A 22,458-nucleotide genomic window follows, 5' to 3' on the forward strand; every position below is an offset into this window, starting at 1 on the left:
AATGACTGGAATTATATTATGTGGAGGTCTGGAGGAACAGAATTAACTTGCAAGAATTAATTGCTGATGACTGACATTTAACATTGAAATGTGTCCATCAATTTACATGAGACTGCCCTTATATGATGTGGGGAAAAAAAATCAAAACAACTCTTGGGGGAAAATTGAAGTAAAAACCCTTTAAAAATTGGATTAGTGCATTTTCTCAGAACTGCCTCTATTTAGATTCCAAGCCTGCAGGCGGTGTTTACTTGCTTGTTTGTTTTAATGAAATTATTGTATGGCATCCAGCGCTGAACCATTTATAGATAATAAGTACAGTCATCATTTGTGCATTTACAATCTCTTAGTGCATTGTTCCCACTTTTAAAATAATCTTTGCAAGAACAAGGGCTGTCAACTCCTTTTCCTGGCTAGAATTATAAAGATTCTAATGCAGATTTTTGAGCCTCATAGATTTGCCTTCAAAACAGCTTGCTCCCCCACCCCCACTGCAGTCAGTTACACCCCCTGAGTTTTAGACTGTCAGTATAAACATTTGAGGTTTGTCATAGATGACTTACAGCCCACTCAAGTGACAGTTAAATGGTACCAATCATTAAATCCTAGAGCTTGGACCGTGGAGAGAGCCACATTTATGGATGGCAGAATACAACCACTTCTTTCTAACATTAATCCATTCTTCATCACATAGAAACACACAGGAATGGGAGTTCTTGACCATTCTGTGACTTGGAGAAGCAAAAAGCTTTTTGGAGCTCAGTTCACCTGATTCTTTTCTACCCTGTTCAGACAGGCTACATTTCTCTGTTTCTTAATTAAGCTGGAAATAGTGGCAAGCTGATGGATTTGCTTTGAGCAGAGGGCGAAGTGCCTCTGCTATCCCCAGAGAGCATATTAGAGTAAGCCAAATAGACTAAGGATTTCAGTTAGCTAATGAAGGAAAATTGACACAGAAAGAGAGAGAGAGGTAGGAGGAAGAGATGGCAAAAACAAGAATAGGCAGAGAAGGAATGGGCAGTTGAAAGGGACAAAAAGAAGATATATATTTGATGTGAGGGCCAAATACAGGACAAAAAATAAAGAAAACCAAAAGAAAATCACAGAACATGAATAGTTGGAACTAGGGAAGAGTAAGTTCAGTTCAAGACATTCTCTTATTCTGTTGTTGTTGTTTTTTAATTATTATTATTGAAAGCTACATTTGCTTAGAAGTGAACGCATTCACATAGCTGAGTCCTAAAAACAATGTTCAGCTTTTATCTGAAAACTACAATATGTATTTCATTAGCATCCATGTAAGCAAAATATCACTAAGTATTTTCCAGAATAGATTACAGAAAATTGCAGAACAAATAGATTTTAATTTTTGTTAAGTGAAATGACAGCTATTCCTCCTATTTGGTTCCACCAATCTTTGATACCATTGAATTTAGCATAGACGGCTCTAATTTAATTTGTACAACTCTTTCTGCTTCTCTTTCTCAAAATGTTCACACACTACAAAACTTTTAATATCTATATTTTTATTTTTTCATATTCTATTAATTTTATTTAACATTCAGATTGAAGATTTAAAAATGAAATCTGGATGCTTAAAAATTTGATAGTAGTTTTGATTGGTCCTAATATATGTGGTTTTTGGATCTATTAACCAACAGAGCTTCTTAATACCAATCTAATTCATTTGTCCCATTTTCAAGCCAAATAACAAGTTCTAATCTTAGAACTAATATTAATTCTAAGATTCTGGCTTCAGTCTACCATCTCTCCAGTAAGATTTATATCCCACAAAGTCTTCATTCAGTGATTGCACTTGCGGTGGTGATATGGTAGAGCCTCACTCCACCTTCCTCAGCACTAAATTGCTGCTACTTGATTGCCTTGGTGATTCTGTGGTCATATAACTCGCAAGTCCCACAGGTTGCCAAATTACCTAGATAACTAAACGAATATAGGTAATGTCATGTTGCTGTCCACAACAGATATCCTAGAGGTTGCAACATGATAATTATCCATCCCTTCAAAACTTTACAATTTTATCCCAGGATACTGAATTTATTTTTTGGTTTCAGGTGGCTATCAGTTCCTTACCTGTTCATGATGCTCAATGCCCATGCTGATGGTGTTTACCAGGATTGCAATCATGATTCCTCGGTTGAAGTATTTGCTTTCCACAATTCCCCTCAGTTTGACTCTTACTTCTTGCCACATATCATTGCAAAGCATGAGCTGTCCTCTCTCTTCCCCATCATCCTCTTCCTTTTCCGGATCTGTGTTAGACTCCATGATTCCTTTCCTTCCATCTCCCTCTTGGTCACAGGCTTTTTCTCCATCTTCCTGATCTGAATTGACACTATCAAGCACAGAAACTCTTTGGGTTGCTTCCAGCTGTGCTTTATAGCATTTGGGGCAGTTGCTGGATTCAGAGACCAATGTCTTGGTAGTAGGCTGACCAAGTCCTTGAGGCATGTAATCAGTAGAAGAATGTTTCCGGCAATGTGCTGGTTAATAATACACAAAGAGATTAAATGTAAGGCTTAATAATGCCCTTTTTGCAATATAGTTTTGCATCTCAATATTTAATTATGCAAAGTAAATGGGTTGTTGGTCATTTTAATGGAGAAGAAAATGAAGCACTGGAATTGCTAAAGTTAAACATCTCATCAGAGACTTTAAATGGAGATTGCTTGTCTCTAAGAGATACGCTCTACTTCAGCCACAATAGATTGCACTCAATTGTGTTCAGCTACATAGCACGGATGGAGTAATTCTCTAGACTGCAAGAATCATTAAATAAGGGCCATTACCTATATGTAAAATATCGGAGGTGAAAAAAAATATTGAAAGCTTGTTTCTTTAAAAACTAGGGAGCCTTATTGATCTCATAACAAAAATATTTCAAATATTATATATTGTGCATATGAAATATGGTAAGTCTGACTTTGCTGCTACATAGTATGTCAAATCATCCAAAAAAGCTTATCTTGGCAAATGGAGCAGAACTAGAAAGCATATCTGACTTGACAAGCATATGATTTTTTTTTTTTAAAAAAAGTAGCACTGGCAAAGTCACTTATGCTGATTTTCTACAAGTAAAATAGTTTTGCAGGATCTGAAAAAAAGGTCATAGCTCAGTGATAACCACATTCATTGCACGAAAAAGGCCACTAGTTCACATAAGACTGTAAAGGTTATGAAGACAATTTTGTGAGAATTCAGTGGCAGCATATCAATCTTCTCACATGGCGTTTTGGGGACGAATGGCTAGAACAAATAATAATAATTCATTCATGTCCCTGTACCAGATGATTTTAGGATTGAGAAAAGATTGCAAAATTTTGGGACTTGCAGATTGAAGTTTAACGTTTATGGGGAAAAAAGAAATCCATTGTTCTACTAATCGTGGCTGGGCCCTTGGAACAATAGCTGAAGACTCCTCCTATATTTGGGAATTGAATTTATTTGACCAAAACACTATATTAAAATTATATTGTTTTAGTCCAATACATTCAAATTTTATTGCACCAATTATATATATTACACACACACATAAACACCCTGTTTTGAACTGCTCATATCCTCAGATGCTACTTTAATAATTCTTAAGTCCTTGATTAGGACTTGAATTATTAAGTTTTCGTTATTCTTTGACTATGAAACTAATCGTAGGTTACCCATACAAAAACAACTGTAATAAGCTTTGTCACACAAAATCACATAAGATTCTAGTAGCAAGTTCCAAGTCTTATGAAATTTCTACAATTAATGTTTTGGGGGGGGCTATCCCATACCATTGTACAAGATCATGCTTGAAAGGGTGAATGATCTCTTCTATAGATGTCTGTTATCTTTTCCATAAAAGCTAGTAATTTGCACAATTGTATTTATATTTCTCCACTTCATATTCTGTATTATTTCTGCTGCTAAATCAAGAATTGTACATACTATATTCAATAACATACCAACTAAACATGTAAATTCTCAAATATATTCTCCTATGTTTTATCCATCCTATATAGCAGGGGTCTCCAAACCCCAGCCCCCACAAGTAGTATGTGAGTATGCAAAGCTTTTATTTGCACATGGACAGAAGCTAGGTTGTGCATGCAAAACCTCCACACACCCTGCCACTGCTGCCACCACTGCTACTACTCTTGGTCCAGGCAGCCAGAAAGGTTGGGGAATTACTGTTATATAGTCCTTTCCATTAACCTAGATATAACAATTGTTTTAAGTAGGGATGGAACATGATGTTGTTCAGTAACCATTCTTAGTTAAGTGATTCTGTTTTAATTTTTTTTTGTTGCCTATTATACAAATCAGGATTCAGCTATCCTTCTTTGAATTTTGTGATGCAATTTCCTTTTTGAAATGCTCACACTTTCCATATGTTTCCAGTTAATAGAAATTGGATATACAAATGCATTTTTATAAAGAAGTTTGTACAATTTAAATGGAAAATTTATAATATATATATTTAAAAAATCTTGAAAAGAATTGTCAAATGACTGATACCTTGTAAAAGTAGTCTTTGACTTATGACCTTAGTTGAGTCAGGAATTACAGTCCTGCCAGTTGTTAAGTGGGTCATCACATGACCAACTCAATTTTATTACTTTTTTATTTGTAGTACTTGTTAGGTGAATCACTATGGTCGTTAAGTGGATCCACAATAAACCCAATGTCCTCAATGATTGTTTTCTGCTGGAAACTGGAAGTAAATGTGGGGTTCCAGCTAAAAGGTCATATAGTGTGGTCATATGATCATGGAATGTTGCAAATGGCTGTAAATATGGCCTGGATGCCAAGTGCCCAAAATGCATCATGTGACTGTGGGAAGAGCAGCCATCAGAACTTCAAATTGGGGTCATAAGTACTTTTTGGGGGAGGTGGGGGGGTTTCATCATAACTTTGAACAGTCTCTAACTGACCGGTCATAAGTCAAGAACTATCTATAGCCTGATTTACAGTGAGGGTCTTAATAATCATTTACATGCCCCACTCCCCACGCTTTCATTTGTCAGGCTTAGTTTATAAACCTTACAGTATTGTTTCCGGTCTTTTCCATTCACTCTCTGTTTGGCAGTGCCTCGTTCTGTTTGCCTGAGATGACGATCCTGCAGGCTGTTGTAGAAGCCAAGGGTACGACGCTTAGCTTTGCGAACAATGTGGCAGACATATTGGAAGATCTCTTCGTAACAATCTCCTGGTTCCATATAGCTGGCCACAGTGCTGGAGGACAGGTATCGTGCTCGCTGCTCTTGCATAAGTTGGTGTTCTCGTTGCTTGGTCTCGGAAAATTGGGTGGCAATGACTACGAGGCACAGATTGATCATAAAAAAGGAGCCCACCTAAGAAACAAGAGAAAACGCATGAATAAATCATTAATGGTGTGTGTGTGTAAAAGGGTGGTGGTGATTAAAGATTTTTAAAAAACCAAGATATAAAACACTGATATATGTGTTTATGTGGGTGAGTGGGTGGGTGGGGTGTGATCTAGAGTCCAGGGATCACAAAATCCTTTCCTTAGAACCTGTAATTCATTCTGTCTCCACTGTAAAATTTTAGCTATAAGATTGGTGAACATTAGTGCCCTATTTTCCTCCCATTTTAGGATGAAATTCTAGAAATGCGATAGAAATATTACAGCCTCAGCCTCAAATGGTTTTAACACTGTTAAAACAAAATACCTTAAAATCTAAAAGTCCATTCCTGCCAATGGATGGGCACGACAGAGGCCATATTGATTTGCCCTTTCCAGTCTATCACTTAAGATAAGATAAACTTTATTGTCACTTCTTTCTGTGAGCACATTAAAAATGAATTTCTGATGCCTGCTCTCAAAAGTAAATAAGTACCGTGTGTGTGTGTGTGTGTGTGTTTGTGTATGTGTGTGTATTCAGCTTTGCTCAGGTATTTTCCCATGTCATTATAGTTGTGCTTTTAAAGTTGTAGCGATGTTTTGGCAGAATCTCATCTGCCATCATCAGGCTTCTGTATTGTGTTCGTCTGTGAGTCAGACTTTCACAGCCATTTCTGTTTTAAATTTGGGGCTAGCCTAGTGCTGTGCCAGAATGGTTTTTTCTTCATCCTGATTGGTTGGGAGTCTTGGTCTGTGTTTATTGGTCTTGGAGTTTGCTGTGTTCTGTTTGATTGGAGTTTCTAATATCTTCTGTCTGTTTTGTGGCTTTTTTTTCTTTGATTGGCTGGCAATATTGTGTTTCCTGTATTGGAGGCTTTTAGTGTGGCTTGGCTCCAAGTAAAATGGACGGCTATCATTTGCTAGGAAGCTAGGTTTCATCTGGGTGCCTGGTTGGGGTGTGTTCGAGCTGGAGGTATCAGGGGGGATCTGTCTGTGCCCAAGTGTTTGTCTGGCTTGTGGTGTGGAGATTTTTTTTGTTTGTGAGTGCAGGTTTGTGAGTGTTTCTCTATCTCGATGGCTTCCCTGATTATTCTCTTGACGCAGTCAGAAGAGAAGAAAATACTTCCTCCCTTTTCCAGCACCTTAAAGTCACAGGACATGAAATTAATTTCGAAGGAACCAAATTAATATCCAACACTGAACACTCCAGCAAGAGAACAGTCAGGGAAGCCATCGAGATAGAGAAACACCCCCATAACATGAATAGACGGGATGACACCTCCTGCCTACCAGACATCTGGAAGCTAGCCCTTACCAACAAACGAGTCCCAGCCATGAAAACCAACACCAGACCCAAAATAACACGGGACACCACCGCCAATCCCCCTCATCAGATCCAGGCCCAAGCCCATCCTATAAACGAAGGACAACCACCATTCAGAAAACAGACCATGGCTGTTTCGCCAGCTGTCACACACCCCCAACCCCAAAACCAAACAAGCTGACACACGCCAAAAACACAGACCCAGACCCAAAACTCGAAGCCAGACTAAAACCCATAATGCTACATCACGGCCACCTGATATCACATCAGAAAACTCAGGAAATTACACCACAACAACTCAAGAAGTTGCAACACAGCGAATGACCCAGGATATCACAGCACAAGACCAAGGATACCACAGCAATAAATCTCAGAAGGTCATCACACAACCCATTACCCAAGCCATTACAACACAGGAGGCTAATGGAAAAGAGATCAAAACACAAACGACCCAGGAGATTACAATGCAGGACCCAGGACACCACAACAAAAGAACTCACAAGCCCATCATACAACCCATTACCCAAGCTGTTAAAACACGAGAGGCTAATGAAAAAAAGATCACTACAAAACAAACGACCCAGGAGATTACAGCACAAGATCCAGAATATCTCCACAACAAAACTCACAAGGCCATCACACAGCCTTTTATATCAACATCAACTCCATCAACCAATCAAGAGGCAGCAGCGCAGCCAACCAGCCCAGCACACCAACCCCCATCACCAGTATTTATAGAGAGACAGCAGCTCTGATCACACACTGCTTGCACTGGCATGAAGCCGAAAGTACCAACCTGAGGATGGCGAGTGGGACCTCGCCGAAACGTCACCAAGATACTCTTGATCTTACATGGAAAAGACCCGAACACACCTAAACCAACCGACCTAACTACCTTCATACATACATACATACATATATATATGGTATTCAGCTTTGTTCAGATATTTTCCTATGTCATTATAGTTGTGCTTTTAAAGTTGTAGCAACGTTTCGGCAGAATCTCATCTGCCATCATCAGGCTTCTGTATTGTGTTCATCTGTGAGTCAGACTTTTACAGTTGTTTCAGTTTTAAATTTGGGGTTAGCCTACTGCTGTGCCAGAATGGTTTTTTCTTCATCCTGATTGGTTGGGAGTCTTGGTCTGTGTTTATTGGCCTTGGAGTTTGCTGTGTTCTGCTTGATTGGTGTTTCTAATATCTTCTGTCTGTTTTGTGGCTTTTTTTGTGTCTTGATTGGCTGGCAACATTGTGTTCCTGTATTGGAGGCTTTTAGTGCAGCTTGGCTCCGAGTAAATGGATGGCTATCATTTGCTAGGAAGCTAGGTTTCATCTGGGTGCCTGGTTGGGGTGTGTTTGAGCTGGAGGTATCAGGGGGGATCTGTTTGTGCCCAGGTGTTTGCCTGGCTAGTGGTGTGGAGATTTTTTGGTTTGTGAGTGCAGGCTTCCAAATAATTGACAGTCTGGTGGAATCATTATGATTTTTTTTTGCCAAAGAGGACTCAACATGTTATGTAGATCCTCATGTCATTCCAATTAACAGCAAATAATAACTGAATTTATTTTTCAGCATCCATTACTTATCCCATAAACAAAATAATATTTGCTATTTCCCTGTGCAACATGACATAAATGTCAAGATAAAAATAACAAATAAGCATCTTTGTAAATATCTTTCAAAGTTCAGTCTACCTAAAGAGCAATTGTACACATCTCAGGCTAGGAAGAGGTAACAGAAAGGGTGAATTTAATACTGCCATCTCCTCAGGTCATAAAAGAAGGAAAAGAGTTACTGTTTTTCCACCTAGAAGCTTTCAAATATAATTATCCAGAGAACAATAGACCATGATGCCCTTCTACTCTTGCTGCGCAGACAAAGGTGCCAGAAGGCTCTATCAGATAATCATTTCATTCACTTTTAGCATTTCAAAGGGGCCAGGCCTTTGCTAGCACTTGAATTAGCCTTTGAAAAACGAAGCCTTTCCTGGCCGGCTTCAGTATCAGAATAGTTCACTGTTTCAAAATAAAATAGTGTTTTTAAAAAAGGCTTTGACAGCTATTTTAAAATACTCAGGTTGAATACCAGGAAGGAATTCCTATTGGCATGAACTGTTACAAACGAAACACTTTGCTTCAAAATTGGGGAATTCCTACTTGCTGGAAGTTCTTGAATGAGGGCAAACTAGATGGCCAACTGCTGAGGCTGGATGTATTGTAATTTAAAGTCTCTTCCATCTCACACATTTGCAAGATTTATAAAATCTGTTACAATAATATCCACTTTTATTTCACTCGATTCAATGATTTGCATACATGTAAAGGCACGGTGGCTCAGTGGCTAAGACACTGAGCCTCACTTTGCTGGGAAGGTAACAGCATTCCATGCACCTTCACCATTTAGTCATGCTGGCCACATGACCACAGAGACGTCTTCGGACAGCGCTGGCTCTTTGGCTTTGTAACGGAGATGAGCACTGCCCCCTAGAGCTGGAAACAACTAGCATGTATGTGTGAGGGAACCTTTATCTTTACCTTAAAGAACAACAGGGTGCTTTAGAAGTGTTAAATTTGTGTAGTATTTGGAGCCAAAGCAGGAAAGATGCTTCAGATATAGTATGAATGTATTCATAACATCTGTCAGCAACATCTTAAAATGTTGCTTTCTTCAGTGCTTGTTGTCAAGAACAGCAAATGCACTGTTGCTGGGATCAAAGGACCTTACCTGTTTTGAATCTGAATACTTGCATATGCTGTTTGATTTATATTGATCCCTACAGCATCTGAGAATTTTGCCAAACAAGTACTTTTCTTGTTTCTATGTCCTTTGAGCAAGGATTTTGAAAGCCCATTCCAATTCCAAACATGTATTTTAACTTCCTTTTTTTGTCTTATTGTCTTCCTATTTATATAAATTCTTACTAGAAAGAAATAGTGAGTATGTCGGGTTATGATTCCTGCACAGCAACTTTTGGTAAGTCAGTGCTTTTCTAAATACTGCACTTTGGAGTTTAACTTTTATAATACCCTCTCTTTGTTTGCAAACCAATAAATAAAATTGCAGGGATGGGGGACTCATATGGAAGATGTATCTTAGCATAAGAGAAATGGTGGGAATTTTAACTTCAGAAAGACAAAAATGGACGAATTGAGAACTCAGTTATAGTTATAAGTCCTCAATTTATGACTATAATTGAGCCCAGCATTTCTATTGCTAAGTGAAACATTTATTAAGTGAATTTTGCTCCATTTTACAACCTTTCTTGCCACAGCTGTGACAATTGAACCACTGCAATTGTTATGTTAGTAACACAGATGTTAAGTGAATCTGGCTTCCCCATTGATTTAGTTTTTAAAAAGGTCACAAAAGGTGATCACATTGCAACTGCCATAAATAGGGGTCAATTGCCAAGGGTCCAAATTTTGATCACATGACCATGGGGATGCTGCAACAATCATAAGTGTGAAAAATGGCCATAAGTGTTGTGGCCCACCAGCATTGTGGCATGCTCACTAGCCCTGGTGATGTTACCTAACTGGGTAATGAAACATCTGTGCAAATAACCAAGCTCAAAGAGTACCATGGACTCCACAATTCAATCCTGAGCTTCAAATATTCACTTCTACTGGAAAATGTCTTATGAGTGGTTCTTGGTGCTCTCTGAGCTTGGTTGTTTTCTTGCAGATGTTTCATTATCCAAACTAGGTAACATCATCAGTACTAGTCTGCATTATATTTTGCTTAAATGCTATTTTTATTAACATGCATAAAGAAGAGGGAATGCTAGTAAACCAGTGCTACTTCTGCTTTCTCCCTAAAGAATCTCAGGACTCTGGGATAAGATATGGGCAAACGGAGGTGCTGAAGCTCGCTCTGGGTTTCACGCTATCTCCTCTTGCTGTTGGAGTGACCCTTAGGGGGTCTTGTAGAGAAGCGTACCATCTTGTAGAGAAGCATGCCAGTGAGGGGAGACTCAAGTCGCAGTGTGGAAAAGGCAATTCTCATCACGACGTAGAGAAACCCTGTGGAGACTGACATCAAGAGATTGTCCGTAATGGCAGTCCTAAAGTCTTGATTGTTGCATACAAGAGGAAGCGAGTGAGGAGTGACAGACTGTAGTGAATGAAGAGTGCGAGTGAAAGAATTTGCGATCCTGATTGAGCATTGAATATTGGAGAACCTTAGTCGGAGTGAAGCCCGAAAACAGTGGCCAAAGCAGATACGAGCGGCGGCAAAACTGAAAGGGCTCGTGAGACGGAAGAGGGTAAGGACGGGAGTGATCAGACAGAGAAGATAAGAGAATCGGAGGGATCTGAGAGACTAACAATAATTGGGGGTGAAAAAAAGAAGAAAGAAAGAAAAACAAATTTAATTTAAGGGAACTTTGAAAGATTTGAATTGTGGATTTTGGGAAAAATTGGAAGGAAGAACTTGAGATGGGGGGAGATTTGAAGTAAGGAATTAAATAGTCTTATTACAACTTTAAATATTCCATGGATGAAACTGAATAATTTACTGGTCTCTTTTTGGACTATTGGACTGCAGCTGTAGTAAGTGGAGAAGATTTATTAAAAAAAGACTATATGAATCTAAAGATTGACTTGTAAGACTTTTAAACGAAAGGAGAAACGGCTACAGTGGAAAGTACAGTAAGACAGTGAAATCAGAGACATTACTCAGCAAGTCTGTGCTTCCGGTGCGCTCGGTGAAGGAATCTCGAAGAACTGAACAATTACATTAAGATACTTTAAGCCTTTAAACTTTGCAGATTGCAATAATTATTTCTTGACACCAACTCAACTGATTTTTGAATATGGAAAATGTAATTTGATTTAATTGATACATTAGTAAATATTGAAGTTTATATTTGGTTATAACACAAAAAAGGGAAGTGATAATTAATTAATTATTTAGGTATAGATATTTGATTATAGGCGTTGATTAGATTGAATTAAATAATTAATTGTGATTACTACAGATTAACTAAGTAATTATTGTATAGCAAGGTTGATATATTTTCATTTAGATTTGTAAGTATTTGAAATATTATTTTATAACACTATTTTGAGATTAGGGATTCTATAGCACTTATAGACATACAGGTTAATAGTACTTAAATTTAAATAGAGGAATTTGATATATTATTAAGATCTACAAATCCAGGTATCTGATTTAGAAATTAGTTTTAAAATTGTTCTGGAGAATATATATATATATTGACAAGCGAGGTTAATCCTATAACATATCATATTAATTAGCGTAGTGGCCATATATAGCTGATACTTCTCAATAGTGAATGTTAATTTGGGACAACATATTTAGTATAATACAAAAACAAAAACAAATTTTATAAGAAATGACCTCTATCACTAACAACGCTTAAAACTGGAAAGAAGACTTCTTCAATACAAACAACTGCGATGCCATCACCCTCAGTGATGGCACAAAAGACAATTGAAGAAACTCTACCTGGAGAGAAACAACCTGTCACCACGAATGCCAATATCCAATTGACCCTTCTTACTCTACAAGAATCCATGCTGAAATTTCAGGAAATAATGGTGAAAAATCATACCGAAACAAGAGCTGATACAAGTGAATTAAAAGAAGAGATGGGGAACTTAAAGGCAGAAATGAAATTAGACATCTTAAAGTTGGATTAAAAAATTGAAACAATACAGCAAGCACTAGAAAGGAATGAATCAACAATAAAGGAGGTTGAGAAAAGGACGGAACAAATGGAAAAGAAGCTAGAAATGGTTGGTGAGTAATTAAGAAATGTGAGTAAGAAATGGACGACTCCTTGGTATATCTGGAAATGGACAAGGCTGCAGCATATCTGAGATTCCAAAATATAATGGAATCTAAAGAAGAGGACTTAGAACAAGTGATGGCAGGAATATTAGCAGACCTATTGGAAAGGACGATATTCTGAAAGAGTTAGACGAATTATATAGAGTGAGCACAAATTACACAAGATAACATAAACATCCAAAAGAGGTCCACATGAAATTTGCCAGAAGGAAAGTTCGAGATATTATATACAAAATTTCTAGAGAAGAAAGAATTACATATAAAGGAAAAGAAAACTTGGTGCTTAAACAAATCCCAAGAAGAATGAGAGAGCAGAGGCAAGATTATAAATTCTTGGCGAACCTATTAAACCAAAAAGGCATCATATTTAGATGGCTAATCCCAGAAGGAATGCTAATCACATGGGAAGAAAGAAAAATTAAAGTAGACTCCATGGAAAAAGCCCAAGAATTCTATGAACGATTGATAGGCCATGAAGAATCGAGTAGCAGAGATGAATGAGAAACAAAGTCGCAAGACAACCAAGACTATCAAAAAAATAGAGATGGGAATCATAGGAATTTGAAAATAAACAATATCAAGAGAGAGAAGAACCGAAGACGCACAATCAGCCACAAAGAGAGACAGGAGTAATTACAAGACAAAGAGCAAGAGTCAATTAGATGATGGACGAAGAAAAGAAAATACCATCAATTAACATAAATGGCCTAAACTCTAGGATAAAAAGGAAAAGAATATTAACCAAATTAATTAAACAAAATGCAGATATAATATGTTTACAGGAAACTCATATAAGGAAGGAAGAAGAAAAATATCTAGAATGCCCCAAGCTAGGGAATTTGTATACATCGCCAGCAGATTTTAGGAAAAAGAAAGGGATAGCAGTATATGTGAAAGACAATATGAAAGCAGAGCCAATTTGGACAGACCCCAATGGAAGAATTCTGGTGTTACAAATTTTGATTAAATCAATCCCAATGCTACTAGTGGTAATTTATGCCCCTAACGATAACCAAAAGGAATTTTTTAAACAACTACATGGGAAAATAGTGGAATTAGAAAAAAGGAATATTTGTATCTTGGGGGATTTCAATGCTATTTTGGACTACCAGAAAGATCACAGGGGGGCGGGGGGGAGAGAAGAAAAAAAGAGAACTACACAAAACATGTGAAGAAATGATGATTGAACTGAATTTGATAGACATGTGGAGGAAATTAAACCCTGAGAAAAAGCAATTTACATTTTACTCTAATCCTCACCAATCATGGACACGAATCGATATGGTGTGGATGAATGGTGAGTTAGTAAATGAATTAAAAGAGATTGAAATTTTACCAAACGAATGAGCAGATCACAATCTGATTCAGATAGTGTGGAAAGGTAGGAAGAAACCAAGGAAAAGGTGGACCTTAAATACACAGCTAATTAAAGAGAAAGAATTTATGAGTAGACTTGAGGAGGAATTAATTATTTTTTAAAAGAAAATAATAATGAGGCAACTACGCAACAGAATATTTGGGATACAATGAAGGCAATAATAAGAGGTACAACGATATCCTATACCACTAAAAGAAATAAAGAAAAATATGCCCAACAAAATAAATTAGAACAAAGAATCAAAGAATTAGAAATTCAGCTGCAAAACACCCCAAAAGATTGTAAATTGAAAAAACAGATGATAATAACTAAATTTAAATTTAATCAAACAAGAAGGAATGGTTTCAAAGTTGAATACAGCCAGACAGATATTTTTTGAACAGGCCAATAAACCAGGAAGGTGGTTGGCCTACAAACTTAAAAAAGAGAAACAAAAAAGATTGATCTACCAATTAATAGACGAGAATTGGGATGCCCAACAAGGAATAGAACAGAAAAAAGAAATTGCATGTAAATTTTTTGAAGATCTTTATAAAAAGAAGGAGGTAAATGAGGACATGATAAGAAACTATTTGGGTATTACTGAAGATAAAATAATCAAGGAGGAGATGAAGGAAATGTTAATTAGAGACATTACGTGGCCCAAGTTAAAAGCAGCAATAGAAAACCAAAAGAACAATAAAACCCCAGGACCTGATGGGATACCAGGGGAACTTTATAAGAAAATAGGAGAACAAATAGGACCTCTCATGGTGGAAGTATATAATGAAATCCTACTAGCAGCAAGAATGCCGGATTCATGGAAGGAGATTCCGAAAGAAGATTCAGATTTACGACTTATACAAAATTATAGACCAATTTCCCTGTTAAATACTGATTATAAAATATTTACCACAATTATAGCAAATATATCAAAAACAACATTGAATGAATATATACATAAAGATCAAAACGGATTTCTTCCCAATAGACAAATTAGGAATAATTTAAGAATAGTAGTAAATGTTTTGGAATACTACGAGGCCCACCTGGAAAAACAAATAGCCCTTGTATTCTTGGATGCACAGAAGGCCTTTGACAATCTAAATTGGCAATTCCTAATCCAACAAATTTACAATATGAATTTAGGCACTAAATTTGAAAACATTGTGACCACAATTTACGATTCACAAAAGGCGAATATTATAATTAATGGGAAAGTACATGCACTCAATAAAAATAGAGAAAGGAGTTAGGCAAGGATGTCCCTTATCTCCCTTGCTCTTCATATTATCTTTGGAAACATTGCTTACATGAATTAGACAGAACCCAGGAATAAAAGGACTAAAAATTAAGAAAGAAGAATATAAACTCCAGTCATTTGCGGATGATATGGTATTTTTCATAGAGGAACCAATTGAAACAGGTCAAGAACTATTGAAAGAGTTAGATCAACTTGGGGAAGTTGCAGGACATAAAATTAATAGGGAAAAAATGAAATTAATAACTAAAAATTTAACAGAAAAACAAAAACTAAAATTGGAAAGCATAATGGGATTACAAATAGTAAAAAAAGTTAAATACTTAGGAATTTGGTTGATGGCTCAATGCAAAATTCTAATGGAAAATAATTATAATAAATTATTACAGCACGGCAAAAAAGATTTAGAGATATGGGTTAAATTGCAAATCTCCTTATTTGGGAGGGTTGCCACTATAAAAATGAACGTTCTGCCCAAATTTATTTACTTATTCCAAACAATACCAATAAAAATACATAAAAATTACTTTGTGGAACTTAACAAGATAATTACCAAATTTATTTGGCAAGGGAAAAAACCGAGGATAAACCTAAAGGCAATGCAAGATATGAAGAGCAAGGGAGGTATGGCACTTCCAAATTGGGAATTATACTATAGTGCAGCCTCCTTATTTTGGTTGAAAGAGTGGGTAAATCTGTCGAATAAAAGAATCTTATTTCTAGAAGGCCATGATTTACAGAGGGGATTGGCACACATTTTTATGGGACACTGGAAAAATTAAGCAGAAGTATTTCCACAGACATATAATTAGAGATTCCTTATTGGCTAATTGGAACAAAATAAAAAAAAAAGATTATTTAAAAATCCCAGTCTGGATCTCAACGATGGAGGCGATGATACATCCAAATAATCTAGATCTTAATAAAATGATAAAATACAAAGACCTTCTTGATGTGCAAGGAACTTTAAAATCATGGCAGGATCTTCAAGAACAAGGGCTACAAGTAGACCGGTGAGCTTATTTGCAAATTCAAAATAGATATACCCAGGACAAGAAAAATTTTGGAATTTATGCTAAGGCACAACAATTAGATAAAATCCTATTAGATCCAGATTAAAAAAAAAAACAAACTAAATTCTATAATTATTTATTAGAGATAGAATTAGAAGAGGAAATAGTCAAAGGCAACATGATAGCTTGGAGTAGAAACATAGGACGTAGCATTACATTATTAGAATGAGAAAGGTCTGGACAAGGAATAATAAAATTACAAAATCAGCAACATATAAAGAAAAAGCCTATAAAATGTTCTATAGATGGCATCTCTTGCCCTCGAGAATAGCGAAAATGTGTCCTAACGTGAATCCGAATTGCTGGAAATGTAAAAAGAAACACGGAACATTCTTTCACATGTGGTGGTCCTGCACTGAAGCCCAAAGATACTGGCATAGAATAAAAAAAATGGTTAGAGGAAATAACGGCGGGACAAATTGAATTAAAACCAGAATTCTTCTTATTGGGGATATTTAATAGACAAATTTCTAAAAAAGTCAAATATATAATACTACACATTCTTATTGCAGCCAGAATAACCTTTGCAGTGATAATAAATAAATAATTTTTAATAAATAATCAATAATCAATAATAAAAACATCTCACTAACTTCATTTCCAAATAAATTTAATATGTTAACAATCGTTTCTATGGTTTTTTGGGATGATCAGGTATCGTTACTGTTATTTTATTTTATGTGTGGCCCAAACCAAATTTTTATCTTCTAATGTGGCCCAGGGAAAGTGAAAGGTTGGACACCCCTGCTTTGCAGTGTTGGAAACAAGCAGATATTCCAACAGAGGAAATAGTCATTCAGAAGATAACATCCTGTGCAGAGATGGATAAGTTAACCTTAGCACTTAAGGAAAAAGAGACATCAGAATATTATAGAAGCTGGGAATGCTGGCATGACTAGATAGAACAAAATAGAAAATATATTAGTAAACAACGTAAAATGTCAAAGAGGTAGTAATTATATATTTGCAATAAGATGTATTTGTAAATATATCACCAATATTGATAACAAACAAGGAACCATAGACTGTCTATAATAGAACTGCTAATTTTTAATTATTATTTTTTCCTTTTTTTTCTGTGTGTTGTGTATGTGTTTGTTTGACATTTTAGTTGTATAATCAATAAATTTTGTTTAAAAGAAAAGAATCTCAGGGCTCTGAACCCTGCACCCTGTTTTAAGGAAACCAATTAAATAGCTTTTCCAGTCAGTCCCTTTTTTGGTGCCCATTGATTTCTATACATCAGCATTGCCTTCTGGAATCCAATTTAAGAGAATTTACATGGTGGAACACTTAGGAATCTATGAATAAATTGTCAAGACCCTATGCACAAAGGATAAAGAACATTATAATTCTCAATAATAGTGTTTCTCTGGGTTAGTCATCAACCTTGATATTCTTCAGTCCAACAATAGTCAATACTTTGCTCTTTTCTTTCCCCAATAGTTTTATAGGGTTTTTTTTAATTCCTGCTCAAATCCTGCATGTAGATATAACTAAGAAACTCAGAAAATCTAAATGTCAGTCTATATTTTTAATAAATAAAGTTGGAACAGTTTGATCTAATTGTCAATGATTTATCATCACTTGCTCATTTGATCTGAACATGAACAATAAGGGTATAAAATGGTATAAAAATAATACAAAAGTGTACAGATCTTTTTAATATATAAAATTTCCTATTATAGCCTTTTTCAACCTGATACCTTCCAAATGCATTGGATGGCTATTCCCAAAATTCTATGGCCATGGAACCATTTTTGGTTATTCTAGCTGGCTGGGAAGTCTGAAAAATTTAGGTATTTTGTTGCCATTTAAGTAGTTAGTGTTATCTATGACCATCACTAAGCTCTTTCCTTCCTGTCACTCAAGGGATTTGCGGAATATTCTTTAACTCTGTTTAAACTATAAACTCTTGGAACATGGTTATAAATTAGTACTTAAATATGACAATAGATTTCAAAGACCTTAGAAAAAATTCAAGAATGGCAAAGTCAATTTGAATGACTTTTTTGCTATTTCAAAGAAAGGATTTGAAATCAGTATCTCCTAGAATTATTTGCAACAGCTATTTTACTTCACAGAACATAAATGTTCAGGTCCCTGGTTTATTGGGATGTAACATTTGTTTCTCTCATGTGAAGGGCATATTTTATCTACTCAGTGGAGGGACTATTGTACTTACAATGATCAGCAAAATGAAGTAAATGAAATTGTAGAATGAATGAGCATCCATCACATAATACATAATCTCCACCCATCCTTCCAGAGTGATCACCTGAAAGAAGAAAGAGGAAAGAGAAAACATTTCAGTAGCTACAAGGAGATAGATTATCCATTTGTTTGGTAAGGCGTCTAAAAGAAATACCAACAAAAGCAAAAAATAAAATCCTTATGGACTATTAAAGCAATTTTCCCTAGCCTGATGCTCTCAAATTATATTTCATAATATATTAAGACAAGGTATATGACTTATACCCCCATAGTGTTCCAAAGCATTTGATGTGACCCTCACAAAACATTTTAAATATCATTAGGAATAATATTAGCTTCCTTAATTTAATGTCTTCTTAATCCTAATTTAGTTTAACTTAGTTTAGTTTTTTCATTTAATTCTATTTGATTTTAAAACTTTTTAATCAATTCCTTTAAATTGAAATTAATAGGTTGTGCCTATTATCTGCTTAAATACAAAATGCAGTTCCCTTTGCCAAAAGGTTATGCATCATTGGCTTAGAGACACAGGATTGTTTCATGCCACACCCCTGAAATAAACCACAGTTCTCAAAATTAGCCACTTGAAGCAGACCCTGCCAGGATTCAGGTAAAATTAAACAGACAGGTCTATTTCTGTTCTTTGGTACAGGAAACTAAATATCTTGAGTAGGCCCTGGATAGATCATTCTTGAAAAGGTGTTTAGGGGACCTCATCTTTAGAATGAGTAGATGTCTTAGATAACCTGATTCAGATTACCTGGAATATAACAATCCATGCATAGCCAATATTATCAAAGTTGATTGCCCCTTTGTGTGGATTGGCATTGCCTGTACGACACTCATTGTAATACTGGTTCCAGTTAACGCACATGCCACTGATGTTGAACTCCTGTCTGACTGAGGTATAGTAGAAGAAGTCATCCTTGTCCAAGCAGCACACGTGACCCCGTTCTTTGAGTGGGGGTATCTCTTGACAGCCCATGATACCATTATCACCTGACAGTGAACAGATGAAGGGCTTTTCATCTTCCTCCTCAGGTTGATAATAGGGAGGAAGAGTGATGTTACCTTGGCTGAAAGAACACATGAACAAAATTGTTACGGCATATATTATAATTAATAGTATCTGTGTAGACTGGGCATAATGGAGAAAAATCACAAAATGTAAAAGACCTGCAAATGGAAGTAGAACAACTGCGACAAAAGAAAGCAAAGATGGTACAAACAATAGTAAGCACCACGGACACAATTTCAGAACATCTGGAGATCACTTGGACACTATTAGCACTGATAAAATCACTATCAGTCAATTGCAAAAGACAGCTTTACCTGGAGCAGCTTACATTCTATGTTAGTACTTTTAATATCCTTAAACAACAATATTTCCTGATCCTAGATTCTTGGGAAGCATTTAGAAAGTAGAGGAAAAAAATGCCAAATTCAACCCCAAATAGCTGGCTACATAAGAAAACCATAATAAAAATCTAGTACAGCAGAGAATTAATAATGCTACGTATCCAGAGATATTGGCTAGAATTAGAAATATTAAGAAGAACAGAATAAAATATTAAGAAGAACAAGAATAAAATGCTTATTATTGATTAAAAGGTCCAGTTTAAGATCCAGTTCAACTTGTTTGTGACCAGGTTCCCCATAGCACACTAAATCTGTACTTTTTTACAGTGTCAATGCTTGTTCTCTAAAGCAGAATTAGAAAATAGTAGATTTCCAACCAGAAACTCTTCTCTGATTGCTAAAAATAGAGTGGAAAGTAATTTTATTACTTTATTTTTTCCAGTTCTACCCATTAGTTTCACTGGCACATTAGGATTAAAAGAACGTTCTTTCTTCTTGTACCCAGCTCAATGCATTTAAATGAAATTGAAAGCAGGAACCTTGGGCAGGTATTCAAAGAAAGAATGAATGAAGGATCTCATCTTCTTCAGAAAACTTCAGAAAATTTGGGAATTGAAAATATGGGAAATCTGGAAATGGCATTAGCATGTATGGTTTATCTCCCTCCCTGTGTTTCAGCCTGAACTCTAGAACAGCACTAGTTTATAATTCTTATTTGGAAGAGAAATGCTAACTTATTAGTTTGTTCAGAAGCCATAGCAAAGTATATGGAGAAGGAACAGAAAATATTGTGGCTCATTCAAGTTGACTCATACCAATAGTTTAGAAGATGATCTGAAGTGATTATAACTCAATAAAATCCAATTTCTATACACTTGGAAAGAGATGTTGAAAAAGGCCAAGGAAAGAGCATGTTTTTATCCATTTTTTCCTTGAGAGAAAGACTTGTGACACAGTTAGAACTAAAATAGACAACAGATGCTTCGTGGAGCAAATGGGTAATCTGGTACCATGCCAGCATATGGAATCATTAAGCAACTTATTTCTCAACATGTGATAGCAATACTTCCCACAATATTGAATCAAAACTTAAAATAGTAGAAGCTCAGAAAAATAAAAATCTCTAAAAATTAAAAAAAGAACGAATGATCTAAAAATATTGGAGTATTTAAAGCATGAGTTCAGCCATTTTATAATATGCTCCTTTACTCATGTTATTGCTTCAGATGGCTAGATTTCTAACACTGTGTAAAATTAGAGAGAGGAAGAGTTAAGAATCTGCACAGGCCAACATCCTGGAGATCTAGACAGACAAACAGAAAGGTTAGCAGCACAGTTCTCCTTGAAGTTATCACCCAGATTTATATATCATTTGCTTCAATACTGGGGAAAAATGTGGGGAACTATATGAGAAACTATAAAAAAACAATTGTTTACTATGCAGTCTTACCTAACCCAAATCCTTTTGAATGTATTGTACCGTTTTCAGAACTGATAGATCGTTCTGGTTGAGGATCATAGCAGTTAATTCTCCAATAGATTGGAAGGGCAAGTAATTTAGTTGTTTAAAAAGATATATTCAAATTTTAATAAATTATAATAGTTTAAATATGTACGTAAGTAATTACTTGAAGTTATGGAGTCTTTTTCCTTGAAAAACAGAGACTAGCAATCCATGTTCTTTGTCTGGATTTTTTGCATTAAGGAGGAATTGGATTTAGATGGACTACATCATCCTCTCAAATACTTCAATCTTATGACAATCTTCAAATTTTAATGTTGATGATATACATAATCATACAACAGTAATTTCAACATTCTCACATGTTCCTTTCAAGAAGCAAATGGTACGTTTGATAGATGTAGTACACAAGAGTGAGGGACTTGGGGACTGGGATTAACTCAAAATCAAAGATTTAAAAAAAATGAGGGAGAACAGAGACTTTACAAAGTTGAAAAGGAGTAAGAGAGCCATTTCCTGAGCACTCACATTGTCAAGTTCTCATCCATGAAACAGCGGTTTCTCAGTAGACCAGCCCACAGCTGCACACCGATGATGCCAAAGATGAAGAAGACAAAGAAGCAGAGAAGGAGAACATTTCCCAGCATGGGTAATGTGTCCAAGAGCAAATTCACCAATATTCGCATGCCTGAGAGCAGGACCAGGGCCAGGGAGAGAGGGATAGATCATCACAAAGGAGCAATAGTTGAAGATGGAAAAAGAAAAGAAGGGAAACAAGGAAAATATGGTAGTAAGATTAGAAGAAGTAGAGAAAGGAACATAACAATATAGAAAGAAATCCTGAGCTTTAAAAAAGTGAGAGGCAGCTAGAAAACTTACAATAGATGTGCAGCTTTGACTTATGCAACAACAATACATTTACTGTTGATCCAGCCAGTTTGTCCATATTGTATCTGTTCTTATAAACAGATTTTTTCATAAATATCCAAAATACAGGAGGCACTTCCCATTTTTAGTGTTTCAAGATCCAAAATAAACAAGAAATACCTGACATTTTTGAACTGAAATGCATTCCACATCATGGATATTGTTTAAATAAAACTCCTGTTTATATATTTAGGAAAAAAAAAACACCTCATGATCATAGTGTTTTAGCACCTACCTGTTATTACTGTTGGATCCTGGTTAACTAAATATTATTCTCTTCTTATGCATGTATTTTTTAAAATTAT

General features: G+C 35.8%; 1 protein-coding gene across 2 annotated transcripts in view; it reads right to left on the minus strand.

Moving 5' to 3' along the window:
* The window catches only part of CACNA1I (calcium voltage-gated channel subunit alpha1 I), a 181,484-nt gene that overhangs the window by 94,489 nt on the left and 64,537 nt on the right, over positions 1-22,458 (minus strand). For both annotated transcript variants that reach the window (XM_087934780.1, XM_087934779.1), the window contains exons 4-8: positions 21,755-21,914; positions 19,166-19,481; positions 18,377-18,469; positions 5,048-5,354; positions 2,095-2,504 (exon numbers count right to left, since the gene is read on the minus strand). In XM_087934780.1, coding sequence (XP_087790906.1) covers positions 2,095-2,504; positions 5,048-5,354; positions 18,377-18,469; positions 19,166-19,481; positions 21,755-21,914 — 1,286 coding nt within the window. The remainder of the gene's footprint in view (positions 1-2,094; positions 2,505-5,047; positions 5,355-18,376; positions 18,470-19,165; positions 19,482-21,754; positions 21,915-22,458) is intronic.

This window comes from Pseudonaja textilis, chromosome 5, assembly GCF_049901715.1.
Source record: "Pseudonaja textilis isolate UNSWEBS1 chromosome 5, rPseTex1.2, whole genome shotgun sequence".
NCBI classification, from domain to species: domain Eukaryota; kingdom Metazoa; phylum Chordata; class Lepidosauria; order Squamata; family Elapidae; genus Pseudonaja; species Pseudonaja textilis.